Source organism: Neofelis nebulosa, chromosome 9, assembly GCF_028018385.1.
Source record: "Neofelis nebulosa isolate mNeoNeb1 chromosome 9, mNeoNeb1.pri, whole genome shotgun sequence".
Lineage (NCBI taxonomy): Eukaryota > Metazoa > Chordata > Mammalia > Carnivora > Felidae > Neofelis > Neofelis nebulosa.
The window spans coordinates 2,243,035-2,263,901 of NC_080790.1; the positions used below are offsets into that span (position 1 = coordinate 2,243,035).

Genomic DNA, 20,867 nt, shown 5'->3' on the forward strand with positions numbered 1-20,867 from the left:
AAGTGGAACGAAGTTTCTGGAGAATACCACACGGCTGGGCGCTGCACTGCCCCACCCTCCGTCGGGCCAGCAACAGCTAAGCCACAAAGGAAGGCGCGTGGGCAGATACCCAGGGGCCAGACCGGTGCCACGTTGCGTTAGGTCTCCTAACAGAATGTACTGTACTTGTGAGGAACTACCCCCATTCTTTCCAAGAGGCTCGACCTCATGGCCGTTAAGAGCAAACGGTTAGCTGTTCAGTTTGTGCACTGATCACATAGACGGGTGGGAAGACCTGACTTGGACACACAGGTCAGGACAGAATGTTCTAGATGCAGTCTGTAGGGAGCAAGCCCTCTGGCCTCCCACCCACACACCAGGCACCTGGGCCTGCCCCTTCTTGGCCCCTCCTTGCCCCCAGTCTTCCTGCACAGCCTCCTGAGAGCCCCCGCCGTCCATGCAGAGGAGGTGAGCGGTTGTTCCGGGGGGGAGGGTCAGGTGGAATGGGGGTCTCTGCTCCTGAAGGCACTGGGAGGCTGCAGACGGGATGGGAGGTGCTCTGTACTCTGAGGGAGCCCTCCCACGGCCCACCGAAGGGCGGTGAAACACGTGCACACGCAGAGGAAGCGTGTATTCACACTTTACAGTGACTCCGCACCAAGGCCCCCACTCCGTCCTTCTGGGCTGTGATCTGTCTCAGCGGCAGGAGAGGAAGGGGTGGAGGGGTCCTGGGTGCCCTCCCTCACGGCTGCAGACTGTGCCTTCTGCGCCTTGGTGACGTCCGGAGCCGAGGGCCCACGAGCTGCTCACGGGAGAGCCGGTGTCCACCGCGCTGGCGCGGAGACGGAAGGGGCCGGTGGCCAGGCAGGAGCCTTCGGCGCAGAGCGCGGTGAGTGCGGGCAGACCGGCCTCCGCGGCAGCGCACACGGGACCGGCGGCGAAGGCGATGCTCAGTCCTCCAACGCCGCGGCTCAGGGGCCTCCGGAGGTGGGGGGCAGCCACGCGGGTGGGAGTGGGGCGTGAAGGACGGTCGGGGGCCGTGGGGACAGGAGGCGCCTGCGGGGTGCAGGCTGCTTGTTCATCCTGCCTGGCTCGCAGCAGGGCAGAGGGAGCAGGAGCCAGGCTCAGGCTCAGGGCTGCGCAGGGACTCCGGGGGGGAGGGACATTGCTGCGCGGGGGCTCTGGGGGCGGGGACGTCGCTGCGCGGGAGCACCTGCTGAAGGGAACCAGGACAGAGCGGCAGCGGCGTGTCACCGTTACTGGCATGTGTGCACTAATCTGGGGGGGTCGGCCCCTTCCGGAAATGGCGGTTTGAGAGGTTTTAAAGTGGGGGGGGGGGGGGGGGAGGCGGCGCCTGGGTGGCTCAGCCGGTTGAGCATCCGACTTTGGTTTCAGCTCTGGTCACGATCTCCCCATTCGAGCCCCGCGTCGGGCTCTGTGCCGAGAGTGCGGAGCCTGCTTGGGATTCGCTTTCTGCCCCTCCCCCATTCAGTATGTGCGCTCTCAAAATATATTTTAGGTATGAAAATATTTCCTATATATAAGCGTAAAGATTTGGGCTAAATGGTTTTTCTAGATGAATTTCCAGCCCGTGTTTCTGTAAGTAAAGGTCGGAGGTAAACAGGAGAAGCCCGTGGCTTTCAGCTGATACAAATCTCACGGCAGCAGGCGCCCTCCCGAGGCCCTTGCGGTGGCCCTGCTGGTGCCCAGCCGCTGGGACAAGGGGTTCTCACTGTCACAAACTGGCGAGGCCCCCGGGGACCCCGCGCCTCCGCAGGGCCACCTCTTGCCCAATTTGCAGGGTGGGAGGGAGCCCAGCCTGCTGTACTGGCTGAGGCCAAGGAGAGAGAGGCCGCAAGCCCTGGTTTCTGCTGCAGAAATATACATGGGGTCCGTCCCCCCGAAGGACAACACCGGTGGGGGAGCCCCGCACAGGCATGCTCCTCTTGGGCTCCGCGTTCACGAGTGCGCGCGCGTGCACGAGCACTTCCCGGGCTCCGCGTTCGCAAGTGTGTGCGTGCACGAGCACTTCTCTCAGGCTCCCAAGGTCACAGGTGTGCGCGTGCATGAGCACTTCCCCGGCTCCACGGTCACAAGCACGTGTATGAGCACTTGGGCTCTGCGTTCACAAGTGTGTGCGCGTGCGTGAGCACTTCTCTCAAAAGCACTGGTATGTGTCGTCCATCTTCACAAAAGTGAGTTAGAAAGTTTCTTTCTTTCGCTGTTCTCTGGAAATTTTTGGATTATTTTGGAATTCTCTGTTCCTTGAAGGTTTGGATAATTCACCTAAGAAATGCTTGTGCCAAGCACTTGGTGTTTGTGGGCATTGACGCCGATCACCGTCCCTAATGTGTTACTGTTACAGGCCCCAGGGTTTTTCTCTGTCTCCGGGTCCGTCTGGGCAATTTCAGGTGTCCCAGGAAGTCACCTGTCTGGTCCCTGTGTTCACGTACATTTGCACACAGTTCTGTAAACTGACGCCCTTTGGCAACACGAGCAGTTTTCTTTCTGTCCATAGCGACTCGTCATTTCACGTTTATAATTCTGTTTGCGCTTTGTCTTGACTGGTTCCTCCACTTACTGTCTGTTGTTTTCTCCAAATAAGTGGGTTGGGGTTATCGAGTCTGGGTTTATTTGCTTGCTGGATATCCTGCAAAAATTTCGACTGCCGTTTTTTATGCTTGATTTTTAAATCATTACCACATAAGTGTATCAAGTAAACCCGCCGTACGCCTTACATTTACACAGTGTGTCAAATATGTTTGAGTTAAAAATGGAGATAATAGATAGCATGGACGTGACCGATCGCGTGAGAGCTGAGTGTGTTGAAGCGCTTGGCTCGGTGCCCACATCTTGAAGGCTTGATAAACACGAGTAGCTACGGTAACTTCGGCGGAGTCAACAATACGGACACGGCGACGTGGTTCTCGTCAACAACGGGACTTTAGACAAAGCGAACACATTGTGAGGGACCAGACTTGCCAGCCAGGGCGCAGACAGCGTTGAGCCCACAGGGACTCCGGCTCCTTGCGAGTCAGGTAGAGAGAAGTCTGGCGCAGAGCTTCAAGCCACGCGGGGCCCGAGGGGAAGCGACACATAAACGCCCTTCTGTCGTCTTCGTGTGTCTTCGTTTTCTTCCTTCTCGTGTCGTTTTTTGGGCTTCTGTGGATTGATGTCAGTGACTGGGAGGGCTCTGAAGTTCTGTCCCCTTTGCAAACTATGCACTTGGCCGTGGGTTTCCTGGATGCTGGCAGAAGACAGGGGGCTCCCGGAAAAGAGACAAGGGCCACTTATTAAGGCAACACCAGTACGTTCACGGGGTCATTTTTGTCACCAGACACCACGCCCATCTGTAGGTCTTCTTTGGAGGAATATATTTGCCCCATTTTTTAAAAATTTTTTTGACGTTTATGTATTTTGAGAGAAACAGAGTGTGAGTGGGAAAGGGGCAGAGAGAGGGAGACACAGAATCGAAGCAGTCTTCTGCCCATTTTGTAATTGCATTATTTGTTTTTTTGAGTGTTCAATTGTGTAAGTTCTTTGCATATTTTAGATACTAACCCTTTATCTGCTGTGTCTTTTACAAATATCTTTTCCCACTCATAGGTTGTCTTTTAGTTTTGTTGATTGTTTCCTTCACTTTGCAAGAGATTTTTATTTTGATGTAGTCCCAGGAGTTTATTTTTCCTTTTGTTTCCCTTGCCTCAGGAGACGCATCTAGAAAAAAGCTGCTGCGGCCAGTGTCAGAGAGATTACTACCTGTGCAATTTTCTAGGACTCTTACGGTGCCAGGTCTTTAACCCATTTTGAGTGTAGTTTTGAGTCTGGTGTAAGAAAGGGGTCCGTTTCATTCTTTTGCATTTGCCCTCCGGTTTTCCCAACACCATTTGTTGAAGAGACTGTCTTTTTCCCATTGCATAGTTTTGCCTCCTTTGTCGTAATTGGCCATGTAACCATGGGTTTATATCTGGGTTTTCTGTCCTGTTCCATTGATCTGTGGGGCTGTTCTTGTCCCAGTCCCATACTGTCTTGATGACGGCAGCTTGAAGTCTGGAATCGTGATGCCTCCAGCTTTGCTTTGATTTTTCAAGATCGCTTTGGCTATTCGGGTCTTTTGTAGTTCCCTACACATTGTAGGATTGTTTGTTCTAGCTCTGTGAAAAATGCTGTTGGGATTTTGATAGGGATTGCATTAAATGTATAGATTGCTCAAGGAAGTATAGACATTTTAACAATATTTATTCTAATTCATGAGTGAGGTATGCCTTTCCATCTCTTTGTGTTATTTTTATTTCATCAGTGTTTTCTAGTTTTCAGAGTTATAGGTCTTTCTCCCCTTTGGTTAAGTTTATTCCTAGGGGTTTTTTTTTTTTTTATTACTTTTGGTGCAATTATAAATGGATTTTTTTTTTTTTTTAAGTAGGCTCCATGGCCAGTATGGGGCTTGAACTCACGACCCTGAGATCAAGAGTCTCATGTTTTACCAACAGAGTCGGCCAGGATTGTTTTCTTAATTTCTCTTTGTGCTGCTTCATTATTAGTGTATAGGAACGCAATATGCTTTTGTATCCTTCAACTTTACTGAATTCAGTTATCCGTTCTAGTACTTTTTTGGTGGAGTCTTTAGGGTTTTCTGTATATAGTATCCTGTCATCTGCAGGTAGTGGGAGTTTTACTTCCTACTTACCAATTCGGATGCCTTTTATTTCCATTTGTTTGCTGAGGCTAGGACTTCCATTACTATGTTGAGTAACAGCAGTGAGAGTGGACATCCCTGCCTCATTCCTGACCTGGGGGGAAAAGCTCTCACTTTCCCCCGTTGAGTATGATGTTACAGCTGTGGGTTTTTCACACATGGTCTTTATGATATTGAGGAATGTTCCCTCTGAACCCGTTTTAAGGGTTTTTGTCATGAATGGATGTTGTTCTTTGTCAAATGCTTCGTATGCATCTACTGAAATGATCACATGGTTTTTATCCTTTTTAGATCGATGTGATGTCTCACACGTGGATTGAACCACCGCCCGCACATCCCAGGGATAAGTCCCACCTGATTGCGCTGAAGGATTTTTTTAATGTATTGTTGGATTTGGTTTCCTAGTATTTTATTGAGGATGTTTTAGTGTATGTTCAGCAGAAATACTGGCCTGTGGCTCTCTTTTTTGGTGGTGTCTTCATCTAGTTTTGGTATCAGGGTAACGCTGGCCTTGTAGAATGAATTTGGAAGTTTTCCATCCTTTTTTTTTTTTTGGAACAGTTTGAGAAGAATGGGTATCAACTCTTCTTTAAACGCTTGCTAGAATTCACCTGTGAAGCCATCTGGCCCTGGACTTTTATTTTTTGTGGGTTTTTTGATTACCGATTTAGTTTCTTTGCTGGAAATTGGTCTGTTCAAATTTTCTTTTTCTACCTGCTTCGGTTTTAGTAGTTTATATGTTTCTAGGAATTTATCCATTTCTTCTTGGTTGTCCAGTTTTTTGGCATATAATTTTTCATAACATGTCTTACAATTGTTTCTATTTCTGTGCTGTTGGCGGTTATTTCTCCTCTGATATTTGTGATTTTGAATTTTTTTTCTTTTTTAATGAGTCTGGCTAGAGGTTTATAAATGTTGTTGATCTCTTCAAAGAACCAGCTCCTGGTTTCATTGATCTGTCCTGTTGGGTTTTGTAAGTTTCTATATCATTTATTTTTGCTCTAATATTTACTATTTCCTTCCTTCTGGTTTGGGGTTTTGTTTATTCTTTTTTTTTTTTTTTTTTTTTTTTTAAATTTTTTTATTTTTGGGACAGAGAGAGACAGAGCATGAACGGGGGAGGGGCAGAGAGAGAGGCAGACACAGAATCGGAAACAGGCTCCAGGCTCTGAGCCATCAGCCCAGAGCCCGACGCGGGGCTCGAACTCACGGACCGCGAGATCGTGACCTGGCTGAAGTCGGACGCTTAACCGACTGCGCCACCCAGGCGCCCCTTATTCTTCTTTTTATATACCTCTTTTAGGTGTAAGGCTAGGTGGTTTATTTGAGATAGTCTTCTGTTGCGCCAAATTTCCCTCTTAGAACAGCTTTTGCTGTATCCCAGAGGTTTTAGAGCTTTGTGATTTCATTTTCATTTGTTTCTATGTTATTTTTTATTTCTTTGATTTGTTGGTTGACCCACTCATTGTTCAGTAACATGTTATTTAATCTCCATGTGTTTGTGGTCTTTCCAGATTTTTTCTTGTGGTTGATCTCTCGTTTCATAGCGTCGTGGTCAGAAAGGACGCACAGTGTGACTTCGAACTCTTTGAATTTGTTGAGACTTGCTTTGTCGCCTAATATGCGATCTGTTCAGGAGGATGTTCTGTGTGCGCTTGAAAAGAATGTGTATTCTACCGTTGTAGGATAGAATGTTCTGAATATATCTGTTAGACCCATCTGGTCCAGTGTGTCATTCAAAGCCACCGTTTCCTTATTGATTCTGTTTGGATAATCTGTCCAATGACGTAAGTGAGGTGATAAAGTCCCCTATTATTATCAGTTTCTTTTTGTTATTAACTGTTTTGTGTATTTGGTTGCTCCCATTTGGGGTGCATAACTATTTGCTATCGTTGTATGATGTTGGATTGTCCTCTTTATCGTTTTTCATGTTCATTTATTTATTTTGAGAGAAAGAAGGGAGCGTGGGTGGGGAGGGGCAGAGAGAGACAGACTCCCAAGCAGGCTGTCATGGAGCCCAACATGGGGCTCAGTCCCAGGAACCGTGTATCACGACCTGAGCCAAGATCAGGAGTCAGACACTCAACCGACTGAGCCACCCAAGCAGCCCCGTCTCCGTTATTATCACATAGTGTCCTTCTGTGTCTCTTGTTACATTCTGTGTTAAAGCCTGTGTTGTCTTGTAGGAGCATTCCTGCCCTGGCTTTCTCTTAACACTCATCTCTTTCAAGTGTTTCTCCGTCTACTCGCTTTTGGTCTTCAGGTGTCCTTACGTCTGAGATGAGTCTTTTGTACGTAGCATATGGATAGGTCTTGTTTTTTTATTCACTCTGTCACCCTGTGCCTTTTCGGTGGAGCGCTTAGTCCACTTGCATTCAAGTAATTATTGATAGATACGTACTTATTGCCACTTCGATACTTGTTTGGTGGCTATGAAGTTTTTCTGTGATCCTTTCTTCTCTTGCTTTCCTTCATGATTTGTTGGCTTTCTTCAGTGATTCACTTGGGTTCTTTTTCTTCTCTGCGTATCTGTTACTGGTTCTTGATTTGTGGTTCCCATTGGCTTCGTATACAACATCTTTTGCGTACAGCAGTCTACGTTAGGTTGATGGTCGCTTAAGTTTGAGCCCTTTCTGCTCATTTCCCCACCGCCCCAGATTTGAGGCATATGGTGTCACACTTTACGTCCTCTTATTTTGGGACTCCCTTGACTGAGTTGTACAGATATACTTATTTTTAGTGCTTCTGTGTTTCTTTTCATACTCTCACTTACGGTCTTTTTTCACTCAAAGGGTCCCCTTTAATGTTTCCCGCAGGGCTGCTTCAGTGGCCATGAGCCCTTCAGTTTTTGTTCGCCTGGCAAGGTCTTCATCTCTCCTTCTGTTACATGCAGGGGCCGTGCTAATCTTCTCTGTGGTGTCCTGACTTTAGTACATGTGCTCCCAAAGGAAGCGCCGTTCTGAACGACGGCCTTGCGGGATGGAGAATTCCCGGCTGCGCGTTTTCCCCTTCGGCACTTTGTATCGTGCCGCTCCCTTCTGGCTGGGATTTCTGCCGAAAAGTCCACCAGTAGCCTTACGGGGTTTCCCTTGTGTGTCACTGTCGCCTTTTCTCTCGTGGCTTGTAACATGTTTCCTTTGTTGCCACCTTTTGTGTGGACCTCCTTGGGTTGATTTTGTTGGGAGCTCCGTGCGCCTCTTGGGAGGGATTTTTGTTTCCTTCCCCAAATCAGGGAAGTTTTCAGCTACTTCTTCTTCAGGTAAATCTTCTGCCTTTTCTCTCTCCTCTCCTTCTGGGATCCCTGCAGTGCGAATGTTAGGATTCTTAACAGAGTCCCTGAGTTCCCTAAGTCCCCCCCCCCCCCCTTTTGCACTTTCTCTTACTTGCTCAGCCTGATACTTTCCGTCACCCCGTCCTCCGCGTCGCTAACTCGCCCCTCGGCTTCCTCTAACCCGTTTATTCCATCTAGTGTGTTTTGTATTTCATGTATCGTGTTCTTCATCTCCGATTGGTTTTTCTCTCTGTGCCGAGGGTCTCCCTGATGTCCTCCACTCTTGCCTCACCTCCAGTGAGTATCTTCGTGATCGCTGAATTCTCTGGAAGGCACTGCCGGCCTCCAGCTTTCACTTGGGTCTCTTGCCGCAGCTCTGCCCTTTCATTTGGGACATACCCTTCCCCTCGCTTTGCCTCACTGTGCATGTGGGTGTGGGTGTGCACGTGCGCGTTGGGAAAGCCTTGTACGTCTCTCGCTCTTGAAAGTGGCAGGCAGGTTGCACACTTTTGATGAAAGGCACTGATCTCTTCCACAGAGGAAGCGCAGCTGCTGTGGAGACCCGGCCGGCCAGGGCCACCCTGCAAAGCACCCACGGGCAGTGTGCACACCCGTCCTGTTGTGCAGGGGGAGGGGGATTGCAGTGTTAACACGGTGGGTGCTTCCTCCCGGGGAAGTCGGGCCACACTGTTGGCAAGCCGGTCTCCAGGGCGAGGGGACCCGCGACACCAGGACTGGGGCAGGGCAAGGTGTAAGGGTAGGTAGTGAGTGCAGGTGTCCTGGTGTGGGCGGGGGAGGGAGACGGCGCCTGCCCCCTCCTCTGCTCCTGGAGAAGTCCCTCGGGAACACACTCTCCCTCCCTCACGCCCCAGGCTTCTTTCAGGACGCTGCTTCTAATCTGGATCTCCGGGCTGTTTGCTGTGCTGTCCCTTACGGGCAGGGACCCAGCTCTCCGTCACCCCATCACCCTCCTCTCCCAGAGCCTAAGCCCAAGCCCGCTGGTCTTCAAAGTTCCAGGCTTCAAGTCCTGCTGCTTGTAAGAACTCACAAAATTCGGCCCCTCTGATTTTCAGAGCCACTCTGGGGATTTGTCTTCCCGGCTGGGCTCCCTGCTGTGATCACCTTCTTCTCACCCGTCTCTGTGCCCGTGGGGGCTTAGCTCCTTCCTCCTCTCGGCCCTCCTGCCCTCTCCCCTCTCCCGTGTGGCCTCCTGCCTTCACCCCTGGTGTTTATTCTTCAGGCTTCGGATCGCCCTCTGGGTTGTCAGCAGTAACGTGCGTGTTTTCTAGGATCCGCGGCGGGAGACGAGCGTCGGTCCTCCTCTGCCGCCTCCCTGAAAACCGTCATTTATTTTTACTTAATGTTACGCTAGGATTCACATTTAAGACTTTTTAATAAGACTCGTACATTAACTTCATTTCTGACATAAACGTGTTGACATTCCATCGTGTCCTAAATGGGATTCGCTTTTACAAAAAGTAACGGTCAGTGATGGCGATCAGAGCTTTCCTGCCTAACCCATCGGGCAGCGGTCTGTGTGGCTGTACGTTTACTGGTTTTGTCACCTGACCTGACTCAGTAATTCTGTCAAAGCAGATTGGAGACATAAAAACAGCTGAGAAGTATTTTCAAGATGTGGAGAAAGTGACGCAGAAGTTGGACGGACCACAAGGCAAAATAATGGTTTTAATGAACAGGTAAAGCTCTCAAAACTACGTTTTCTCAAATGTCCCAGGAGTTCAAGGCTCCACTTACTGAGGCCCTCTAGAGAACGTTCCTTATTCCTGTCCCCTTCCCAGCACTGAAACAGCAGTTAGTCAAGCAACAGGTTTTAAGATTTCTCCCGTTTTTCAAAGTACTGTTCATATTGCCCCCATTTCCAACATCAATTTGTATAACTGCTCGTTGTTCTCGGTCCCCTGGCTACTTGAATACCTGTGTTTTGGTGTCTTCACAAACCTGTGCGTGCATCTGGGGAGCCCCCTCCTCCCCCACTTCTCCCCTGTTCCCAGTTAACTGCCTTACCTGTCGTTCACGTTCCAGAGCCTTCCTTCACCTCGGTCAGAATAACTTTGCAGAAGCCCACAGGTTCTTCACAGAAATCCTAAGGATTGAGCCGACAAATGCAGTGGTAAGATCCTAGAGGACACAGGAGCTCGCGGCTCTGGGCCCGTCCTGAGCCGTCGGCCGGTGTCACGGTGGTTGGGAGAGGGTTTCGGGGGCCACCGGCTGGTGGCCGTGTCCGATCCCGTGCACGTGTCCCTCCCGTCCAGGCCAACAACAACGCCGCCGTGTGTCTGCTCTACCTGGGCAGACTCAAGGACTCCCTGCGGCAGCTGGAGGCCATGGTCCAGCAGGACCCCACGCACTACCTGCACGAGAGCGTGCTCTTCAACCTGACCACCATGTACGAGCTGGAGTCCTCCCGCAGCGCGCAGAAGAAGCAGGCTCTGCTCGAGGCCGTCGCCAGCAAAGAAGGGGACAGCTTCAACACACAGTGCCTCAAGCTGGCGTAGGACGCTCGCCTTCTGGGGCCACGGGGCCCCTGTGCAGCACATCCGCCAGAGTGGATACCCTGACCTGACCGTTGGCTCCGAGGACACCCCTTTCCCCAGGGGCGGGTCGTCTTCACCCAGAGCCACGGCTGGGCCCAGACTCGGCGGTTTGTTAGATGCCAGGCGGCCCAGTGCCCGCGACTCTGCCACGGTTCACGAACGTGGTGTCCGGGAGGCGGGGTCCGTGTGAGGCACCGCGTCCCTTTTATTCCCGGGAGCTGACCTGCTTCCGCTCTTCATTCTGACTGTCCGCAGAGGAACGCTGACCAACCACCCATTCTCTGTAAATCCTCCAGTCCAGGTGAGCATAAAGGCAGAGAAATACCAAACACACGGCCTTCTCTCTCGTTCCCTCCTTTGCGGCCCAAAGTAAACACGTCACTTGTCCTCATCTGATTCATTTTCAGCCAACGCCACACACCTTGGACAGGCCTGGCGGTGGGTGAAAGAAACCACCGTCTCTCTTCAGTGTTTTGTACGTCACAGGGAGCGGGACATGGGAGCTTCTGATGCGTAACGCAAGCAGGGGAGAGCACTTGTGCGTACAAGCAGGCGGGCCGGGACGTGTGTTCTTGCGTGGTCTTTCGTCCCGAGGGTCGGGACACGTGTGCAGTATTTACACAGTATCAGGGAGGGAGTTTTCTCCTCTACCCTTCTAAGTTCTTCGGTTGGTCTAATAAACTGACACGAGACAGGTTAACGGGAGACAAGTCTGATCACGTACATACAGGGGCCCCATAAGAATATGAGACCCCAGGACGAGCCCGGCAGCAGAGGCTTCTGCCGTCCTGAGCGGAGGAAGGGGTGGAGGCCTGGGGCTTCACAGGACCGTAACGACAACGGATCTGCGGTCATGAGATGTTTGCCCTGCTGTGTGGATGGGTCATTCAGATACAAGTTCATAGGCGGTAACAGCTCCCGCCAGGGGCTAGGCCTCCTGTCCAAACCCTTCCAAGAAGCGAGAGGCAAGTTTTTTCTTAAATCTGCTGCATCCTGATGGTCTTTAGCTCAATTTGATCCACGTGCCAGAGCAGCGTATCTGGGGGTCGCATATCCTCTCCCAGCCTTGGTCCCACCTCTGAAACTTCTGGGCTGATGGACCGCTCCGGCTCACTGAGCCAGCCTCCCAGTCCTGACGACGGGGTCGTTCGGTTAAGCAGCCGGCTCCGTTTCAGGAGGCTCCCGAGTGAGGTCTGGGGGCAAGTCATCAGATATTTAATGAGAGGCATTTCTGGGGAGACAAAAGAAAAACGAAGGTTAATTTGGGGAGCAGATCCGGTCTCGGTGAGTTCCGGAGGCAGCCAGCCGCACAGACGTCCAGATGCCCGGCTTGCAGCATCTTCCGGTGGGGTGAAGCAGACAGCGGAAACGAGACAGACGGGCCCGGCCTGCAGGGAGGCCTTCTGGCGAGCTCTCCGAGTGGCCCGCACGGCAGCAGGCACGGCAGTTATCCACACATGAGCTGTTGTGGTTTCTCTGAACCTTATGTGACGGTGTCGGGCTGTAACTTGCACGGCTTCGGGGAAAGGGCAGTTCTGGTTCTCAACGATTCCGAGTCAGAAGGACTGGTGGTGGGGAGGGGGTGAACCGGAAATGCCAGTTTGGAGAGTTGCAGCCAAATCTAGGAAGAAAATAGAAGAACTCGGGATCTAGTCCAGTTTACAGATAAAAACAAAACCGCACGGGCCGTTAACGGCACTAGAATCTGCTGTCCACGAAGGCATATTACTGAAACAATTTCTCTCTACAGTCACCCCCACATTCACAGCAAGACTAACTCTGTTTTCACAGTTTCAGTACCTTGGCCTTGTTATTTACATAACTGCAGAAGAAGAGTGTTCACCATACAGACTTTTAAGTCTGCTTTGCTCAGACTTTCCATAAGGAATCTCCCGTGAACTTTGAAAGACTCTCCAGGCTGAGAAGCCACGCTAAGGAGCCATCAACAGACTTTGCCTGCAATACATACAGATTTGGGTGAATTCCTCTCTTCTCAAGGTTCCAAACATTTCCTGAGATTCTGGGGCCTGCCAAGAAGCGACCTTCCCTCCTCACCGGGTCAGGCCGCCAGGAACCCTGTAAGCAAGGCTCCATTAAGGTCAGCCTTAATTCCTGAAAGCCGATCATCTCAGAGTCTTTACACCTCCCTCAAATAAGACCTTGTGGTCAGAGCCTGGTAATATAACCAACATTCCCAATCATGTCCTGTTACAAGAACGGATTCCTAAATCACTCATTTGAGTGGCGGTACAGTTGCACAAGAATACTAAGTTTGCAAATTCTGGAGGGGCCAAAGAGGGAGAGCAATGTTCACCTTTGTTCACAAAGCAATATCTTAAATTGCTGATCCCATGAGAAAAGAGAAGGCTTTCTTAAGTTTGGAAAAAGGTAAAGAACAGGCGGTGTTTCAAAGCAGAAGTCGTAAAATTATGGTTCTGAATCCATTCGGTTCCATCTAATACTCGTTCTGCTTGAATCCATTCCTCGTTTTTAGTTCTAGAATTTCTCATCCCGCTCACTTTCACGATGTCAGGTCCTACTTGTCAGTCCTTTCCGTGACTCCTTGGAGGGAGGTGCCTTCGCAGGACACTGGCAGGGCACCAAAGTGCAACGACAAGACTCCCGATGTCAGAGATCCGACGGGAGTCTGTGACGCGGAACCGACAGAGCTACTTGGTTATTTCTGAACGTAACATTCAGAGAGAACTGCGGTTATGACTGGTGATGCTATCCAAGATATTCTAGGTGTGTGGGGATCTCAGAACTTGCAGAACATTAATATTTACCGACACAGTGGGTTATCATCATGTATTTCACATGCTTTCCATAGAATTTAACACAATCAAATAAACCTAATTAGCAGAACATCATTCTTTGTGTAAGTGAGAACAAACCTTTGGAGATGTTCAGGGACCCTCTGGAAATTCTCAAAACTTAGTTCGAGGTCAGTAAAGGCCTTATTTAGACTTCGATTTGGGTAAGTCTGTCGAAAACATCAACACGTTTGGACACTTGACTACAGAGGGTCACAGACCATTGTGAGACAGTAGTTAGTGGTTGATTTAGTCAAAGTGCCAGAAAACAAAGACCTGGTAAGGCACCAGATCTTGGCTTTCTGGTGGATTACTTGAAAAGTAAAGAAACTTTTATCAACTGTTGTCAACAGCATACCTGAAGTTCAAGAAAACTTTGTTTTTCAGAGCAAAAACCAATTTTGTGCCACTTACTGTTGATATTAAAATTTAATTGTAATCTTAGCCAGCTTGGCCACACATTAAAATTTCTCTCCAAAGCCTCCTTTTCCACAAACCTACACGTTTCTTTGTCCTCAACAAAAGCACATCACCATTCCTCCGACCCTCCTTTTTACAAAATCACACTTTCCGTGCATACGGAGAGGTTTCCTTAATATTTCTAGTGGCTTCCATCATATTAGAATTTTTAAGCCCTAGAAACCCTTAATTTCTAGTGAAAGCCAACAAGCAATTGTGAACCGTCACAGGAGCATTCTCTAGATCATAAAATATACTCGGATTTTCCAATTTCTAGAGACACAGGCTTCCTTGTCGTGCAGTTTTGCTTAATGTGGGAAACATGTTTACTAATAGGCCCAAATATCCGTTGGCTTCCTTTTGGGGGGGAAGTGAAAGGAAATAACTGAGCTCAGCAGTTAGTTTCAGTAGTGACCCAGATGCTCAAGGAATTTATCTTCTCATCTAACTTAGCAAAGCTTTAAGGTTCCGGGTTACCAAAATATCTGGGGAAACGACTTTGCAAGCTCACCCGAGAACTTCTTCATCCTAGTGTTGGGGGATCTTTTTTACCTCAAAACCCGGGTTTGCTGTCTCACTGCTTTGAAGAATGAAGAGGGGGACACAATAAAACGAGCAGCTGAGAAGCGTATCAGAGTATCAGATCAGAAAGGAAGCACAGCAGGACAGCGCTCTGTACAGAGGGGGACGTCTGCAAGTGAATCCCCGGGGGCTCCAGGCAAGAGTCCTTGCTTTATAAGGTTCTGGTCGCCCTCCCCCTCCTTCCCCCTTGTCCCTTCTCAGGTCCTACCCTTGTTGGCTTGGTAGCTCCGGGTGCTGGACTGTCCGCTCCCGACGGGCCCGACTCCATCGTGTGGGGGGCGGTCTATGGCCACACTTAAGTCTTTTGTCAAGTTCCTGAGGAAAACCGGAAGGGGAGTAGGTGGGCTCTGTCATATTCTTAGGAACCTCACGCCCCAGGGCGTTCGCTGTGGTCAGCAGCTCCCAGCACTGTTCCAAAATGCTTGTGCTTTTCCCACCCAGCGGCCTGAGGTCCTAACCTTTCCCTCTCTGCCTATGTAACCCTGTCTTTCACTACCCCCCTCTGAACACGTGACTCCCGACTACCATTAGGAACCCGGATGACCCCCCACCTTCACCGCTTCCCGAAGGGGAGCGGGAACAGGGGAATGGCAGTCAGGGCAGGCCCAGAGGGCCATCCGGAGGCGGACGTGATGGGAGGGTGTTCGGAACATCAGGGCTAGCGGAAGTTTCTTGGAGGTCTTGTTTTCCTGGCGTGTGCGACAGCTTCTACAAATGACCTACAAACAGAGTATTAGACCAACAAGCAATAGTATCTCCAAACGCGATGCCTCCTAGGGAGGGGGTCACGCCAAGGGAAGACATGCACACAGTAGCCGTCCAGAGAGTCCCCGACGCGTCTGGTCCTGTTGTTGGCGATTTAACCAGAGTTCTTCCTCCCTCCTCCATGTTTTTGGATCTTGTGTTATGGCTGATTAGAATGATTAAGCTCCTGAACCAGTTCATGGCTGTCCATCCGCTGGCCATCCAGTTTCCATGGGAACAACTCCATGAGGCAGAATTTTACCTCAAGGGGAGACTGACCTTCGGCGTCCAGATTACTGTAAGTTCAGGCAACTGTTCATGTGTCCTGGGGCCAGTATCACCCTAGTCCCTCATCCAGTCGTAATGTCCCTCCCAGCAAAGGGGGGGGGGGCTCTCTGGCATTGAGAAAAACAATGTGAAAAAACAAGGTCTCCCCACAAGTACCCCGGTGGCTGAGAGAAAAATTTAGTCCTCAGTTTTCCGGAGACGACTCTAATCCTTACGATGCGTTTGGACGCTCGGCCAGGAGCGGAAAGGACAGACCAGGTGGCTCCGCGGTCAAGAAGGAAATCAATCGGTTTTCCCTCTATTCCCAGAGTTACCGAGGCTCTGAGCTTCCAACAGGTGGTAGGTTTGAGAGCCCTTTCAGGGACACTGGTTATCTGAGCCCTGGCAGATTGAGGGGCTTCAACTTGTCCCCTCTGAGGATATTCTCGTTTCTGGTGCCCTAACAGCCACATAAATGGCACTTGGTGCCAGGGCCTCGGGAAGTCTGGTCTGACATAGTACATAAGGCCACGACAAAGGCCTCGGTTTTGTTGCTTTTAAGCCTCCTTTCCGGTTCTTCATTCTCCTCTTTACCTTGGTTGTAACGTACCTGATAGGCAGTTCTTAAGAGCTTCCAGGGTCCCTTCCGGGCCAACAGCCAACTTTTGTAGCTTCCATCGACTATCTGGGGCTGACTGAGTGAAAAATCTGCCCTTCAGAAACGTCTTGGCCTCAAGGTGTTAAGGAAGATAGCCGTATATTTAATGACACCCTCCCTTAACCTTTCCAGGAAGGCCACCAGGCTTTCATCCTATGTCTTGAGATAGTGGCTAATTTAGCATAATTTAAGGGCTTAACCTTAGTTCTTAATCCTTCCAAAATACAGGCTTGGAAATGGTGAAATACAGGCTTGGAAATGGTGACACCATTCCCCAATGGGATGGTCATAGTCCCAATTAGGATCTTGTGGGGTGGGGGGGATGCCTGAGCCCCATTAGGGAACTAAAAGTCCCCTATAGGACCCTCCAGTCCCATGATAATTAACGAGTTGCTCGTCCCCATTTCTTCCAGCCACTGCCAGAACCCCACGCTTCTGTCTCAGTAAGAGTCTGATTTCCTCTCTCTCTCAAAAATAAACATTAAGAGAAAAATTTTTAAAAAGAGTCTGATTCAACAGGGGCGCCTGGTAGCTCAGTTGGTTGAGCGTCCGACTTTAGCCCAGATCATGATCTCACAGTTTGTGGGTTCGAGCCCCATGTCGGGCTCTGTGCTGACAGCTTGGAGCCTGGAGCCTGCTTTGGATTCTGTGTCTCCCTCTCTCTCTGCCCTCCCCCACTCACACTCTCTCTCAAAAATAAACATTAAAAAAAAAATTTTTAAAGAGTCTGATTCAACAATAGCATTGTATCTTTCCACGTCAACTCATACCTACTGTAATGTTCTGAAAAGCCTCTATATACTTCTCTGGATCATCAGAAAATTTACCTAGATCTCCTTTTATCTGTCTTAAATCCCGTAATGAAAAAAGTGCTGGTAATCTTACCATGGCCGTGCCTCCCTGCGTCCCCCTTCCTGCACCCCAGCTTCTTGTAGGGGAAACATGTCGGCCACGTTACGGGCAGGGCCTGGCTAAGGTGGGCGGCAGGGAGAAGCGCATGTTTGTAAGTCTGGACATTGAGGACCCGATGAGGAGGAGACCGAGGTAGGAGACGTCCCTTCCTCTCTCTGGGTTTGCTGTGGGTACAGGCAGGGCCTTAGGTCCCTCCCTTCTTGGTCGTGAGCCCTCGGAAACGGCTGCCAACAGGCCAGGATGGACCTTACATTGCTTACACGTACCTCATTTTTTTAAGGCCCCAAAACACTGAATGTAGGGGACTTCCTCCATTTCCCCTCACGTTTACAGAGTAAGTCCAGTTGTAGGATGATGTTACGACTGATACTTCCCTCTGGCGGCCAGGTTTCCTCCTCCGATTTGTACTGGGGCCAAGTCTCGGAGCAAAAGAAAAGGAGTCGCTTTCTCTTCAGGATTTGTGGATCAAAATCATCCCGATTTTTCAGAATACATCCCAAAGGATTGGCCATCTGTAGGAAAAAAAGAAGAAAAGACATCCCTGATCTCAATTTCCTACAGCGTGCCAGGAGAAGCCTCACCTCCCGACCCCGAGCTCTGGCTGGCCTGTCAGTCTCGCGAGGCGCCGGGAGCAGTCGCTCTTACCCAGGCTGTCCCCTGGTTGTCGAGGGGCACGCTAGTGTCACTTTGGCCCAACAGTAATTCACGTGTCGATCACAATAAAATTGTTCCTCTTTACAAACATATTTCAAAAGGCTGGCAAAAGCCATTTTTTGTAAGGATAAAATTGGCCGTTGAAGGGGCCAGAAGGACCAGAGTCCGGGTCCATTCCTTGCCTTGTGCAGCAGGGTCCACGTAAGCATGTTGCAGCCACGCGGGGGTCCACCCTAAGGTCTCCCCGTCGGTACAAGTCGGCATACGCTGGGCGAAGGGCGGCCAGATGGCTCCGTGAGTCACGCGCACGCGCCCCTTCCTCCGCCTGGCAGAGACACCACGAACGCGGAACAGTTGGAGGCCGGCAGCGAGGACCCCGCCTTCGTTCTCCCAGCCGTTGGATCAAAGCAGGGGCAGTTTCAACCAAGGCTTGAGCAAAACAACTCAAGGGTGGACAGTCCTGCCCTTTCAGTTAACATCACAGTTCTTTTCCACGTTTCCCAAGACCATGAAGTACGGGAAGGGGTCGGTATATCCATCAAACACAGCCTCCCACAGCCGATGCTAAACACCAATTAGAGACACAGAACGCGCAGAATACCCAAGTGGACGGTCAGGGATCAGGTTCTGCCGACGGCCCTCGGGCGTTCACCCAAGAGCAGCCCTGGTCAGCACCCTTCGGCTGTTCGGCCTCCCCAAGTCCCACGCATCGGGGGTTCTTCTCGAAAGGAAATTGGGACTCCACCGAATTGACATTCCCAACTACACTGGGGGATCCTGGCTGTAATCCCCCCACCAGCCCAGGGCGGGCAGTGTGGTGGAAGGACCCTGGCCGCGTGGGGGTGGGGGAGGCTGGCCCACATTTCTGTCCAGCCAGATCCGGGCCGCAAGCAGCATGCAGCCCACAGGGACGTGTGGCCAGATTTTGGAGCCCCCAACCTGGCCAAGCCCAGTTCTCGGGACACAAAATGAGCTTAGTGGGAATGTGCCACTTCTGTGGGTGCCTAACGGCTTCCAGGACGACGGTTCTGACACGAGACAGGTGTGGCGGAAGGTGGGGTGACAAACGCTTCAGACTCTAAGAAGGAGGAACCGACACTGGACGTCAAGTTTAATTTTTATGTAATTTCTGTTCTTTCATCTAGTTAAGGGAGTCCCTGATGCCCCTAGGCTTTTTATCTGCTTTTGAATTCGGTCTTTTCCGTAGACGCCAGCCAGGCCCTTGTTTAGGAGAAGCGCTCTCTAAAACAAGTTTTTCTTTCAAATATGACCAACTCAAAGGATCATCATCTGGCCATTAACCAGTAGGGTGGTAGGTTCACCCCACAATGATGCTGGTTAAGCCGCAGAAAGGCTTCCCAGGTGGAGAGAAGACGTACACCCTCGAGGACACAAAATGTGCAGTCAGCCTCGGCAAGCGAACGCTCGGGGCCCGCAGGTGGTCAGAATGGGGTAAACCGCGTGTCCGGTTTCCCGACAGGGGAGGTGCCTCCGGGGCCCCGCGAATCGAGGGCCCCGAGCAGGTGTGGCTGGAATGGGGCTTTTCCAGCACCGGCAAGACCACAAAGGTGGACAGAACAAAAGCCCCTGACGGCAAGTTCCCGAGAGCTGGCGTGGCCCGACAGAGCGCTGCTGGTGGCTTTGGGTCTGGGGTCCCCAGCCGGTTCAGCCGGCCACCAGACACACCCGAGTAAGTGCACCGTCTGGCTGGCGGAGCCCGGACACGGTGCGCTCACCGGTCACAAAGTCGGCCGTCAGGACAGACGGCGAGACACGAGGAGAACCTCGTAGCTGTTCCCAGCTGAGCTGTGGGTCTCTCGGAGCCACGCGGACGCCCGAGAGGGATGCGCCGCTGGGCTGCCGACTGTGGGGTCTCGCAGAGTACCTCCCGTATGGAATTTTCTTGCGGTTGGCGGGGACACAATCTAACTCATTACGTGGCCAACCTACCCTCACGCGGAGCCTGTGAGATCGGCGGCCACCGCTCCGGCGGCCTGGAAACTCTGCACGCGTGCCCACCAGCCGCACAGCCGTGGCTCCCGAGACGCCCCTTAGCAAGGCCTCGACCTCCGCGCACCTCAACCCCAGCGACGCCAGCCTCGGGGGCTGGCCCTGCCCGGTGGTGACTCTGCCCTGTGATGAAAGACGCGACAAAGACAAAAGCAGTGACCATCCCCGGGAGGAAAAGGATTGATAAAAACCAAGAGTGCTCGTAACAAACCTTCACCCGAGTCGCTGGATCCCAGGAACTCGTTCCACAGATACTCTCTCCTGCTGGTCTGGGTTTGTAAAAGGAAAAACGGACTCTCCACTCTCCCCTCCGCCAGACCCTGCAGGCAGAGACTGGGACAGGAGCACGGGAAAAGTCCTCACCCCCTGCGGGCAGCGCTGGTCGGAGGCCCAGGACCCCAGCCGCAGCCACCGCAGGGGGAGGAATGGCCCGCAGTGAAGACATGCCCTCCACACCAGCCTTGGGGGTGGAGAGTTTTCTCCTCTGCTCTTCCAGGCTCCGTGGCCTAATAATCAAGTTGACCAATAAGGGTAACAGGAAAGAAATTCGATTACATACATACAAGGGACTCCTACGAATAGGACACCCTGAGGCGCCTGGGGGGCTCAGCCGGTTGGGCATCCGACTTCGGCTCAGGTCACGATCATGGTTCATGGGTTCAAACCCCGCATCGGGCCCTGTGCTGACGGCTCGGAGCCTGGAGCCTGCTTCGGATCCTGTGTCTCCCTCCCTCTCTGCCCCTCTCCCGCTCATGCTGTGTCTCAAAAATAAATACACGTTAAAAACAAATATTTAAAAGAAGCTTTCTCTTTGAAGAGAAAAATAAACACTGGGAGGTCATTTGAATCCCTTCACCTTGAGGGTTTTCCTTCCAATCTGGCTTTGGGGAGGCAAGAGGGCTCTCCCCACCCCAACCTGGCACGACACACGGAGGGATCCCACGGGGCTGTGCACGAAGCAGTGGGGTTACTGAGGGCTGCTGGAGACAAGCCAAGTAAACGAGGGAAAGGACTCAAGGTTCCCCAGCAAGTTGGTATCTGCACCCCCAAATTCAGCCTCCCTCCCCAGCCCCACCCACAAGAGGAGCACATGGGCAGGGGGGACACCCAGCGGGCCAGGAACCTGGGGCACCAGGGCTCAGACACCCCTGGAGAAGGCACTGCCTCACCCTTGCAAGGTGGGAAAGGAGGCTGCCCCAGGATAACTCAGAGATCTCTCCGATTTGCACCCGGTGTTCCTTTATCTTAAAATTTGAAAAATAAACAC

The 20,867-nt window shown here is 51.3% G+C and overlaps 2 protein-coding genes and 1 long non-coding RNA gene across 6 annotated transcripts in view; 2 read left to right on the forward strand and 1 right to left on the reverse strand.

The window, feature by feature from the left end:
- Positions 1-13,758, forward strand: part of TRAPPC12 (trafficking protein particle complex subunit 12) — an 86,444-nt gene extending 72,686 nt beyond the window's left edge. For 2 of the 4 annotated variants that reach the window (XM_058682417.1, XM_058682418.1), the window contains 3 exons: positions 9,543-9,643; positions 9,990-10,077; positions 10,220-10,834. In XM_058682417.1, the coding sequence (XP_058538400.1) occupies positions 9,543-9,643; positions 9,990-10,077; positions 10,220-10,462 (432 nt within the window). In that variant the 3' untranslated portion in view covers positions 10,463-10,834. Of the gene's footprint in view, positions 1-9,542; positions 9,644-9,989; positions 10,078-10,219; positions 10,835-10,908; positions 11,202-12,292 lie in introns of those variants that run through there. The other 2 variants (XR_009248147.1, XR_009248146.1) reach the window with 2 other exon arrangements.
- Positions 1-20,867, forward strand: part of RPS7 (ribosomal protein S7) — a 119,572-nt gene that overhangs the window by 24,745 nt on the left and 73,960 nt on the right. The gene's annotated exons all lie outside the window — the stretch shown is intronic.
- On the reverse strand, positions 11,198-19,124 carry LOC131484299 (uncharacterized). Its single transcript, XR_009248148.1, has 2 exons — positions 16,910-19,124; positions 11,198-14,670 (listed from the first exon to the last, which is right to left on the reverse strand). It is a non-coding gene; the product is annotated as an uncharacterized LOC131484299 (long non-coding RNA).